This window comes from Lipotes vexillifer, unplaced genomic scaffold (genome assembly GCF_000442215.2).
Source record: "Lipotes vexillifer unplaced genomic scaffold, Lipotes_vexillifer_v1.1 scaffold946, whole genome shotgun sequence".
Classification (NCBI taxonomy): domain Eukaryota; kingdom Metazoa; phylum Chordata; class Mammalia; order Artiodactyla; family Lipotidae; genus Lipotes; species Lipotes vexillifer.
In genome coordinates, this window is record NW_006776646.1 from 371,522 (window position 1) to 384,727 (window position 13,206).

The 13,206-nt window shown below is 36.3% G+C and overlaps 1 protein-coding gene across 1 annotated transcript in view; it reads left to right on the top strand.

Annotated features, from left to right (window-relative positions):
* Positions 1 to 13,206, top strand: part of MORC1 (MORC family CW-type zinc finger 1) — a 178,708-nt gene that overhangs the window by 111,999 nt on the left and 53,503 nt on the right. The window contains 3 exon segments of the mRNA XM_007450543.1: positions 6,757 to 6,822; positions 7,804 to 8,051; positions 8,248 to 8,302. Of these exon segments, the coding sequence (XP_007450605.1) occupies positions 6,757 to 6,822; positions 7,804 to 8,051; positions 8,248 to 8,302 (369 nt within the window).

A 13,206-nucleotide genomic window follows, 5' to 3' on the forward strand; every position in this document is an offset into this window, starting at 1 on the left:
GGCAACAGGAACCTTATTGGACCTGCTTTGGTTCACAGAAATAGAAGATGTGGAATGCACATGAAAGTACTCCAAAAAGCCATATTTGCAGAAGCAGTGTTTTTTGGATAAAGATTAGAAGAAAAGAGGTTTTGCTTGTGGAAAAAAAAACTTGCCTAAACTCTTATCTTCTACCTACCCTTCCTATAGAAAATTCTGGCAAAGAGCTAGTCCTGGAAAACCTAACTCTTACAATGATGTATTTAAGAAACAAACTAGTACAATAGCTAAGTATCTACAAAAAAAGAAAAAAATCCAGTAAAATATGAATATGGCACCATATAAATATATAACATATAAATATCATAAACAAAAAGGAGACAAAATCCAGTAAGATATAAATGACAAAAAAGGAGCAACTACATCCGTTGCTGATAAAAAAAAAAAAAAGCTCTTAGCAAATCAGGAACAGAAGAAAACTCCCTCAATGTGATAAAGGACATCTACAAAAACCTTACAGCAAAAATTGTACTTACTAGTGAAAGACTAAAATCTCTCCCCTAAGATCAGGAATTAGACAAGGAGGTTTGCTCCCATCACTCCAATTCAGCATTTACAGGAGGTTCTAGAAGTACAAGAAAGACAGAAAAGAAAAGGCATTCTGACGGCAAAGGAAGAGGTAAAACTGGTTCTTTTCAGATGTGATAGTCTATGTAGAAAATTGAATGGAATCTGTTAAAAAGTTACTGGAATTGGTAAAATGAGCTTAGCAAAGTTGCAGGGTTCAAAATCAGTATATAAAAATCAACTATTTTGACTTATTAGCATCAGACAATTGTAATTGAAATTTTAAAATATAATACCATTTCCAGTAGCATTAAAATACATGAAATACTTCAGGAAAAATTTGGCAAAAGATGAGTAAGACCTGCACTGAAAACTACAAAACACTGATGAAGGGCTTCCCTGGTGGCGCAGTGCTTGAGAGTCCGCCTGCCGATGCAGGAGACGCGGGTTCGTGCCCCGTTTCGGGAAGATCCCACATGCCGCGGAGCGGCTGGGCCCGTGAGCCATGGCCACTGAGCCTGCGCGTCCGGAGCCTGTGCTCCGCAAATGGGAGAGGCCACAACAGTGAGAGGCCCGCATAACGCAAGAAAAAAAAAAAAAAAACACTGATGAAAATATTAAATAAGGCAAATAAATAGAGAGATAACCTACATTCATGAGTTTGAAGACTCAATATTGTTAAGATGTCAATTCTCTCTAATAGGTCTATAGATTTAATCCAATGTTAATCAAAATCCAAGCTAGTTGTTTGTGGGTTTCTTTTTTTTTTTTTTTTTGTAGAAATTGTAAAATGTATAAAAGTTATATGGAGTGTAGAGGATTTAAAATAATTTTGAAAAAGAACAAAGTTGGTGGGGTTCTAATTTCAAGGCATTATAAACCTATGGTAATCAAGACAATTTGGTGTTGGTGTTAAAAGAGACACATAGAGCCATGGGACATAATAAAGAGTACAGAAATAGACTCATACATTTGTGGTCACTTGTTTTTCAACAACGGGACCAATACGTTTCATTGGGAGAAAGAAATAATCTTTTCAGCAAATGATACCAAAACACTTGGATAGTCATATATACCTCAAAATAATGAACCTTGACTCTTACCTCAAACCAAATAAAAATTATGGGAAATGCAGGATAGGCCAAATGTAAAAGCTAAAACTATAAACCTTCTAGAAGAATGCGTGGGAAAAAATTTTAGTGGCCTAGGGTTTGGCAAAGATTTCTTAAATATGATACCAAAAGCGTGAGCTATAAAAGAAAATTTAACAAATTTGACTCCATCAAAATTTAAAAACTTTGCTCGTCAAAGGACACAAGAAATCAAAAACTCAAGCCACAGACTGGTAGAAAACATTTACAAAACTCTATCTGATCTGGACTGATATCTAGAATGTATAAAGAACTTTAAAAACTCAATAATAAGACACACAACACATTTAAAAAAATAGGCAGTTTTGAGACTCTAAACAGAGGACCCAGCTGAGCCACACTGTACTTGGGCTTCTGACCTATAGAACTGGTACTATCAGTTCTTCCTATTGTCCCTCCAATCTGAGGGCTCTAAGAGCTTCCTGCTTTTGCTAACATCTAGGGTACCTTCCATCCGCTAGTAGTCTTCTTAGCCTCTTCCATCTCTTCTGTTACCAATCACTGTAGTAAATTCCTTCTGCTTTAAAAAAGTGGGAAGAACATTTGAACAGACATTTCAGTAAGGGAGATATACAGGCAGCAAATAAACACATTAATGTAAGCATACATCTACACAAAAACTTATACTTGTATGCTCATAGTAGCTTTTTCTTTAGTTTTTTAAAAGTTTTTAAAATTTTTTAACATCTTATTAGAGTATAATTGCTTTACAATGGTGTGTCAGTTTCTGCTTTATAACAAAGTGAATCAGTTATACATATGTCCCCATATCCCCTCCATCTTGCATCACCCTCCCACCCTCCCTATCCCACCGCTCTAGGTGGTCACAAAGCACCGAGCTGATCTCCCTGTGCTATGCGGCTGCTTCCCACCAGCTATCTATTTGACATTTGGCAATGTAGATATGTCAATGCTACTCTCTCACTTTGTTCCCAGCTTACGCTTCCCCCTCCCTGTGTCCTCAAGTCCATTCTCTATGTCTGCGTCTTTATTCCTGTCCTGCCCCTAGGTTCATCAGAACCATTTTTTTTTTTTTTTTAGATTCCATATATATGTGTTAGCATACAGTATTTGTTTCTCTCTTTTCTGACTTCACCCTGTATGACAGACTCTAGGTCCATCTACCTCACTACAAATAACTCAGTTTCGTTTCTTTTTATGGCTGAGTAATATTCCATTGTATATATGTGCCACATCTTCTTTATCCATTCATCTGTCGAGGGACACTTAGGTTGCTTCCATGTCCTGGCCGTTGTAAATAGAGCTGCAATGAACATTGTGGTACATGACTCTTTTTGAATTATGGTTTTCTCAGGGTATATGCCCAGTAGTGGGATTGCTGGGAAGGAACCTCCATACTGTTCTCCATAGTGGCTATATCAATTTACATTCCCACCAACAGTGCAAGAGGGTTCCCTTTTCTCCACACCCTCTCCAGCATTTATTGTTTCTAGATTTTTTGATGATGGCCATTCTGACTGGTGTGAGGTGATACCTCATTGTAGTTTTGATTTGCATTTCTCTAATGATTAATGTTGTTGAGCATTCTTTCATGTGTTTTTTGGCAATCTGTATATCTTCTTTGCAGAAATGTCTATTTAGGTCTTCTGCCCATTTTCGGATTGGGCTGTTCGTTTTTTTGATGTTGAGCTGCATGAGTTGCTTGTAAATTTTAGAGATTAATCCTTTTTCAGTTGCTTCATTTGCAAATATTTTCTCCCATTCTGAGGGTTGTCTTTTTGTCTTGTTTATGCTTTCCTTTGCTGTGCAAAAGCTTTGAAGTTTCATTAGGTCCCATTTGTTTATTTTTGTTTTTATTTCCATTTCTCGAGGAGGTGGGTCAAAAAGGATCTTGCTGTGATTTATGTCATAGAGTGTACAGCCTATGTTTTCCTCTAAGAGTTTGATGGTGTCTGGCCTTACATTTAGGTCTTTAATCCATTTTGAGTTTATTTTTGTGTATGGTGTTAGGCAGTGTTCTAATTTCATTCATTTACATGTAGCTGTCCAGTTTTCCCAGCGCCACTTATTGAAGAGGCTGTCTTTTCTCCACTGTATATTCTTGCCTCCTTTATCAAAGATAAGGTGACCATATGTGCATGGGTTTATCTCTGGGCTTTTATCCTGTTCCATTGATCTATATTTCTGTTTTTGTGCCAGTACCATACTGTCTTGATTCATAGTAGCTTTGTTTGTAATAGCCGAACACTGAAAGTCACCCAAGTGACTATCAATAGGTGAAAGGACAAATTGTGCTATGTCCATTCAGTGGAATACAACTCAGCAATAAAAAGGAATGAACTATTGATCCACAAAGCAATATGGATTAATTTCAAAATAATTCTTCCTGGTGAAAGAAACCAGATGAAAAAGATTTATGATTCCACTTAAGATAAAATTCTAGAAAATGCAGGTGATCTATGCTGAGAGAAAGCAGATCAGTGGTTGCCCATGGATGGGATGGGGGTAGGAAGAGGTGTAGGGAGGGGTCAGAGGGAGGGAGCTCAAGGAAACCTTTGGGCATAGTTAAGTATAGCAAACACTGTATGATATACATGAAAGTTATTAAGAGAGTAGATCCTAGGAGTTCTCATTACAAGGAAAAACTTTTTTCTTTTTTTATTGTATCTGTATGAGATGATGGATGATAGCTAAACTTATTGTGGTAATCATTTCCCAATATATGTAAGCCAGGCCATTACCTTAAACTTAATGATGTATGACAATTATATCTCAAAACTAACTGGAGGTGGGGAAGGAATACAATGCAGCTGTAAAAAGGGAGTGAAGAAGCTTTTTAAGTACTAATAGAGAAAGATCTGTAGGATATATCCTTAAGTAAAAAAGAAAGATGCAGACTGTGTGTATAATATACTACCATTTTTCCCCACCTCAGAAAAGCAGGGAAACCTTATGTATATATGCTTGTATTATAGATGATGTATAAGCAAATCTCTGGAAAGATAAACAAGAAATAAGTAGCAGTGGTTACTTGTTAGTGGAATATGAACTGGACAAATAGAGAATGGAGTAATAAGGAGACTTAAAAATACACTTTTAAAAATACATGTTTTTCCATGTGAATCTGTGTATATAGTGAGAGATATCTATATAAACATCCAGAAAAATGTCAAGGGACTATAGAAGATAAAGCAATTAATTTTCCTTTGGGGAATAGGAGGAGGAATTCGGAGTGGGTAATACTTGAACTGAGACTTGAAGGATGAGTCAAATTCGACAACTGGAGAATATCAGAAAGGTCATTCCAGGGAAAGGAAATGGGTGATACAAGGGCACGGGGACATGAAAGTGAACCTGAGGAATCGTAAATGTGACTGAGCATTTAGTGTATGAGGGCAACAAGGGGTGTCAGATGGAGGGACAGAGGTTCAGAAGAAGAATTTAGAAAGTTAGTTGCAACCGTTTGAAAGCCGCTTGTATGTCATGCTAGGTGCTGTTTGGCTTTATTTAATAAACTTGAATTGAATGTGGTCTGTGTGCCACACCATGTGGCAGGTGCTACCGAAGTGAGACTCTGTCTTCTAAGCTAGTGGTCTCAGTCCTGACTGTATATGAGAATCACTCAGAGAGCTTTAAAAACTACTGATGCCAGGCCCCATCCCCACATAATTGAATTAGAATGTCAGGGTGTAAGGACTTGGCATCAGTAATTTTTTTTTAAAGTCTTACCAGGTGATTCTAAGCAAATGCATCCAAGTTTGAGAATTCCACCTCCCCTTCTCTTTCCCCCTCTTCTCTCTTGTCTTCCTTATTTTAATGAAGTGAATAATATTGTGTAGAAAGGGGTTGTGGCACAGGTCTAGAGAAGTCTCTGAACTGGAAGCAAGAAAATGAGGAGGTTATAGAAAATAGTTCACGCAAAAGACGATAAAGTCATTGAAACAGGGAGGTGACTTGAGGCTAGTGCAAACCTGTGGACTGAGAGTGATTATTAGCCCAGGACAGCCTAGCTTGAATGTCTGGGTGTTTGGTGATGTTACTAGTCAAAAGAGGCACTGCACAAGGAAGTACGGGTTGCGGGGGTGGGTACAGGTACACAGGTGAAATAATTCAGGTTTGGAAGGGTTGCCTTAAAGGTACCTACAACTTATAAGATGCCACCAAGGGGCATTTGGATCTCAGGACAGAGGAAAAGGCCCTATTTCAACATCTATGCAGGCCATTCACACTGGAAAAATTTTCAGCAGCTCCAACCCTTAACATCCAACTCAAACTGGAGTCAGACTCCAGTTTGGATGTTAGGGTATTAACAAGAGCAAGGTAAATTTTCTGTCTTAGAGAGTGTGGACAATGTGCTAGATACCACGATGGCATCTGTGGCACAGCAAAAGAAAGTGGGTGCACCAAAAAGGAGGTGCAAGCAGGTCCCCTAACCGGGGTCACATTCCAAGGGGAGAGACCCTGGGTCTGGGGTGCAGGCCCACATTACTCTTTATCTTCTCTTTGAATATTTCATTAACATCCCATCATTTTAGTGTAACAATTATCACATCAAAATATTAGCTTAGAAGGTGCTTCTTTTTCAGGAAAAACAAATGCTTTCTCTCTCTACTTATGCCTCTGAGTACAAGGCAGGAGTTGGTTGCTGAGTGTAAGGCAGCATCTCAGTTATTAGGGACACAGTTAAGGCCAGTCTATCCTCAAAAGTCCCTTGAAGCTCAGGCCCAGAGCTCTGAACTATACAGAGCTGTTGCTGAAGGTCAAGATTTATTCCAGATGCTGGGACCTACAAGTGGTGACAAAGGGTCTCCAGAGAGGGGAGATGAGGGCTGTGGAGACAGTGTTTAATACACTGGCCCCTAGTATTGCTTTTAAGACATTTGATCTATAATACTTCGTTGGATTGTCTTGTACTGTCCAGTAGCTACCAGTCAGACATCATTGCTCTATGTCTAAACTGAAAGGGACTCCTTAATAATGATTGGTGACAGTATGTGATCTTGGCACTTCTTTAAGAAATGAAGAATATTGAATTATTTAATATGTCAGTTGAAAGTTATTTTTACTTACATTTGTCTAATGATTTTTTCCATAATAGCCTCAGTTTATACCAACAATTAGGATCACTGAGTTCACTACCACCTGCCAAACTTCAGCACCTAAGGTGAGTAATTGAAGTGGGATTGAGCCATTTGTAACATTTCCCATATGAAGGATAAGACTTATGAAGGGCCAAATGTCATCATGGTTTAATAGGTTCAGAAAGTGAAGCACTGTTACATATTTTTTCACTGTCATCACTTTTTTTCTTATTAGAGTAATACATGTTTATTAGGAAAAACTCAGAAAATAAAATATAAATAAGAAAATTTAAATCACCCATTGTTTTACTGCCTGAAGATATTGACCATTTTAAATATTTTAATGTATTTATAATTGTATCTTTTCAGTGTATTCTTTCCAATATATTTCAAGATATATTTCATAGAAAAATATATATTTGTGTATTATATAAAATTATACATTTAAAATCAGAGAGAGTGTGTGTCTGTGGATATATATTTGCCTAGAAATATGTTGTGTATGTAATTCCTACATTGTTTCTTGTTTCTGCTAAATGTCATATTATATTCCTCAAATGTCTGTTATTATCTAAAATTTAAAATTTTTTGAACCTTTAGAGTTATACCAATCACACAAAAAAAATTATGGAAAACTCTTTATAATTGTGTTTCTTCACATTTCTTAACAGGCAAATGGTGGGATTGATAAACCCCAGGCAAACTTTAGATGAATAGATTACTGACCTATATGCACCAGGGATCCAAAAGCAAGAAAGTCTTTGTTGGGGAGGAAGTCAGGAAGCACAGTGTATTCTTAATTTGGGGTCTTTTGCATTCTCAAAATCAGAAAGTTTCTTGACTCCACTGAGCTCTGCTAAATCAAATTCTGAATGAGCCATTACAGCTGTATACATTTGCCAGCGTATTTGCAACATACATTTGCCAAAATTCTAAGCTTCTGATTTTTAAAATTTTTATTAGAAATAAATATCATCTAATGTCATAAGATTATAAGGGAAATGGTAATTAATTATAAATAAGCCAGCTGCCAAAAATTAAAAGCATGTTCTTTGTTATTTAAGGGAAATACGAAAATTCAGAGAATCAGGCCTTCCGGTGATGACTTGAAGCGTGAGTCTCTTTCATCCTTTGAGCTTTCGGTCAACCATAGAGACTGGAAAAGTAACACAGGAGAGGCGGATTCTGATGTAGAGTATGTTTCAGAGACTAAAATTACGAAGAAGCCTATGCAGAAGAAAGTGAAACCTCAACAGTGGAGACATCCAGCTGCCCTGCTGGAAAATGTCAAACTAGCTGAGAGATCCCAGGTGTTTTATTTTTCTTCTCTTATTCACAAAATGTATAGTAATTCACTTTTCCAGGAATAGCGTTCTGTAAGGGTTTTCTTCATTTTCACATTTTTAAAGCACTCTAATTATAGCATACACATTGTAATCTGAGTTTCCTGGACAAGGTCCCAATTTCTTTTCTTTCTTTTTTTTTCTTCTATATTCTCTCTTTTGGAGCAAAAGTCAGGTTGCTAATATCAGCACTGAAGGGCTCCTAAAGAACCTCTGTGGGATAAAGATTTTAATCTATATTTAAGAGAGAAATATTTGTATAGGATAAACCTGTAATCTTGAGGATTTTGCATTCAATGCTTTATAGCAAAAATGCTTAGCCAAATTTTACGTAAGTAGTTATCCCTGCAGTAAAAGTTCTAGAAAAATGAGATGTGATGTTGATAATATAACTAAGTGCTGAGCTTGATTTTAATGAATGTACCACCCTAGAATTTCCACGTATCTAAGTGAGTTTGTTTCTTTTAAAAGAAATCATTACACTTTTATTCTTACAAGGTTACGCTTATTTAATTCCTCTTTGAGAATCTGCCTTCAGATTCAGTATATAACAGTAACAACACTTACAACTGATTGGGCATTTACCCTGTGCCAGATTCAGTGTTAAATGACTACAGATATTATCTCACTACCTTTTAAAAAATCTTTTATAAGCCAAAATTTATTGCCTAGTTTATCTGTCTTCTTAATCAAATTTGACTTCTAATGTCTTTTTACTGTTTCCAAAAATTAAATTCACTCTTAAAGGGTGAATATGGGGCACATGGAAAATATTCAAATGAGTTACCATAGGTTCTGAAAGCAAGAAACTAATTTGATTAGCAAATATCCACTGAGCCCTGTGTAAGATACTGTGTTAAGCATGATGGGAGACAAGATTTCAGGCATGGTTCTTTCAGAAGGAATTATTCTGAATTATAGTTACATTACAGAAATATCTCACACATTTGTGAGATATCTTTGTAATATCTTTGGAAAATGGTATGGATTCTTGAAAATCTTTAGTGATGGAGACTCATTACCTCCTAAGGCAGCATTTCTCATTTCATTTTTGGGTAGCTCATTCTCTTAAAATATTTGAAATCCAGTTCCCTATAATTTTGAAACTTTGGCCCTAAGTCTTTTCTTGAGACTATAGAAGAAGCTAAGCTGAATCTTTCTACAATCTTCAGAATTTTACTTTGAATTATGTATCATATCTGAATGTAAAAATTCATCTGTTCAGCAGATACTCAACTTCTGCTATGTCTAAAAAACTTCATGCTTATAGTATAAAAAGTAGTTGCTATTACTTTATAGTTATATATCCTTTAACCCCAGATTTCCATTCATTAGCTGTGGAATTTCAAGATTTGGGATTTTTAGCCTCATTTTATGGGTGGATTGCATGCTCCAAAAACAATGTACAAGTGATCGCAAAGTTGAAGTGAGCCCAGGTGTTAGAATAACGCATTTTAGACTTTAAATCTGGAGATTCACATAGGTATATGTGAATATATATATATGTATATATATAAACTCATCTATTATGTGCATTCAGTATGCCAGCCAGCTACAGGGGATTCAACTATGAGCAAAATCACATATGGTCCCAAGCCCCTATTGAACTTATAGTCTAGTGATGGAGACAGACAATCCAGTGATTATACAGACAAATGTGAACTGCTACTGTGGTAATTTTTATGAAATAGTAGCATGAGTCCTTGTAATAGGAGATTTGACTCTGGGAGGACAGAGAAGTCTTCCCTGAAAAAGCAATGACATATAACTTTTAGGATTGAATTCCTGCTAAGTGGGTAAGAGGAGAGGAAGAGCATTTCCAATCAATGCAAATATCATTTGCTAATGGGGAACATGTAATACAAAGTAACTTAAGAAGACAACTAAGCTATGGTGGGGCAGAGAGGGAAAAGGGGCTGTGGTGTGATCAGAACCATGCAGGCCTATAGGCTTTGATAAGTGGTTTTGTATTTATCCTGAAAGCAATGGGAAACCACTGAAGGGTTTTAAGCAGGGAAGTGGTGTGATCATTTTTTCCTTTAGAAAAGATTGCTTTGGTTGAGTATGAAAGATGGATTAGTAGAGAGCAGAGTGAATGTGAGCAGAGTAGTTAAAAGGCTATTGCAATGGCCCTGTGGGGAAATAATGGTGTGGGTGAGGGTGATCCTGTGGAGTGAAGAGGAGTGGATACTTTGTTCCTGGTGTGTTTGCCTTGAGGAGGGAGCACTGACCTGTTTGTTGAGATATTGGGTGTAGATGGTCAGCGAAGCTGAATTCTGTTGAGAGGCTAACTCAACCAGGCAAAGGCCTAAAAAGTCCATTGACTTAATGACTTAGTGGTAATAAGGATGATCACAGGAAGAATTTTATTGTTGTTGTACTAGAGAGAATAGAAACCAGATTAGAATGGATTGATTAGCAAGTGGAAGGTAAAGAAATGAAGACATGTTGTATGTCAACTCTTGGGAAGATAAGTTTACCTCAGAAGATAGTCTATACTAAGAAAATCTGGAAGTGAAGTGGATAGATCAGGAGACTGTGAAATTTTTGATAAGAACTTGAAAAATGAATTTAGTCAGGTTTAAACTGCAATTCAAAAGGCTTTTGATTACTTGAGGATTATTTGCAGTACATTCTAATCTCCTATCCAGTTAACACAATAAGCATTACCACTTCCAGACAGAGGAAGTACAGGAAGTGTGATTAATTTTGATATTAGCCTAAGTAGATGGAATTAGGAAGACAGGCTAAACACTCCAACTAAATCTTATTATGTGTTCCAAAAGCTTGATAAAAATGGCTCTGGAATTAGCCAGTGTTTTACCTTATATATACCACAATTCAGCTCTCTTAATACAGGTAATTAATTAATTGTTCTTCCTAGAGAACTGTTTTATCACATACTTGAATTTCTCAGAAGATTCCACTATTTTTTATCCTAACCTCCCCCCCGCAACCATTTCCTGAAGATGGGGCTCCCAATAAAAATAATATATTTGTTTCCTACATCTGCAACTTTTAATTCCTTTGAATTTTCTCTTAGTTTCCTTGATTAATTCATTTCATTCAACAAATGTTTATTAAGCATTTACTCTGGGCTGGGTGCTGTGGACTCAGAGATAAATAAGACAGGTTTTGCCCTCAAGAAGTTGAGTCTACCTCTAGCCATTCCAATCAAAGGAGACCTTTCCCTGTATCATAAATTTTTCATTCCAGTGGTTTCTTACCTTTTCAAATATGAAGAAGCACTTTTCAACATCAAAAAGTGACTGCATTTAGGTCTTTAATCCATTTGAGTTTATTTTTGTATATGTTGTTAGAGAACGTTCTAATTTCATTCCTTTACATGTAGCTGTCCAGTTTTCCCGGCACCACTCATTGAAGAGACTGTCTTTTCTCTATTGTATATTCTTGCCTCCTTTGTCGGTAATTGACCATAAATGCGTGGGTTTATTTCTGGGCTTTCTATCCTGTTGCATTGATCTATGTGTCTGTTTTTGTGCCAGTACCATACTGTTTTGATTACTGTAGCTTTGTAGTACAGTCTGGAGTCAGGGAGCATGATTCCTCTAGCCTCTTTGTTCTCTCTCAAGATTGTTTTGGCTATTTGGGGTCTTTTGTGTTTCCATACAAATTAAAACAGTTTTTGTTCCAGTTCTGTGAAAATGCCATTGGTAATTTGATAGGGATTGCATTGAATCTGTAGATTGCCTTTGGTGGTATGGTCATTTTAACAGTATTGATTCTTCCAATCCAAGAACACGATATATCTTTCCATTTGTTTGTGTCATCTTCAGTTTCTTTCATCAGTGTCTAATAGTTTCCAGAGTACAGACCTTTTGCCTGCTTAGGTATGTTTATTCCTAGGTATTTTATTCTTTTTGATGTGACGGTAAGTTGGATTGTTTCCTTAATTTCTCTTTTTGATATTTCATTTTTAGTATATAGAAATGCAGCAGATTACTGTATATTAATTTTGTATCCTGCAACTTTACCAAATTCATTGATGAGCTCTAGTCATTTTCTGGTGGTGTCTTTAGGATTTTCTATATATAGTATCATGCCATCTGCAATCAGTGTTTTACTTCTTCCTTTCCAATTTGGATTCCTTTTATTTCTTTTTCTTCTCTGATTGCTGTGGCTAGGACTTCCAAAGCTATGTTGAATAAAAATGGTGAGAGTGGGCACCCTTGTCTTGTTCCTGATCTAAGAGGAAATGCTTTCAGGTTTTCACCATTGAGTAGGATGTTACCTGTGGGTCTGTCATATTTGGCCTTTGTTATGTTGATGTATGTTCCCTCTGTGTCCACTTTCTGGAGAGTTTTTATCATAAATGGATGTTGAATTTTATCCAAAGCTTTTCCTGCATCTATTAAGATGATCATATGGTTTTTAGTTTTCAATTTGTTAATGTGGGGTGTATCACGTTGATTGATTTGCAGATATTGAAAATTCTTGCATCTCTGGGATAAATCCCAGTTGATCATGGTGTATGATCCCTTTAATTTATTGTTGGATTCAGTTTGCTAGTATTTTGTTGAGGATTTTTGCATCTATGTTCATCAGCAATATGGGACTGTAATTTTCTTGTTTTGTGAGATCTTTGGTTTTGGTGTCAGGGTGATGCTGACCTCATAGAATGAGTTTGGAAGTGTTCCTTCCTCTGTAATTTTTTGGAATAGTTTCGAAAGATAGGTGTTAACTCTTCTTTAAATGTTCGATAGAATTCACCTGTGAAGCCATCTGTTCCTGGACTTTTGTTTGCTGGGAGTTTTTTAAATTACTGATTCAATTTCAGTACTGTTAATTGGTCTGTTCATATTTTCTGTTTCTTCCTAGTTCAGTCTTGGGAGATTGTACCTTTCTAAGAATTTGTCCATTTTTTCTAGGTTGTTCATTTTAATGGTATATAGTTGTTCGTAGTAGTCTCATAATCCTTTGTATTTCTGTGATGTCCATTTAATTTCTCCTTTTTCATTTCAGACTTTTTTGATTTGGGCCCTCTCCCTTTTTTTCTTGATGAGTCTGGCTAAAGGTTTATCAATTTTGTTTATCTTTTCAAAGAACCAGGTTTTAGTTTCGTTTACCTTTTCTATTTTTTTTCTTTTAGTCTCTATTTCATTC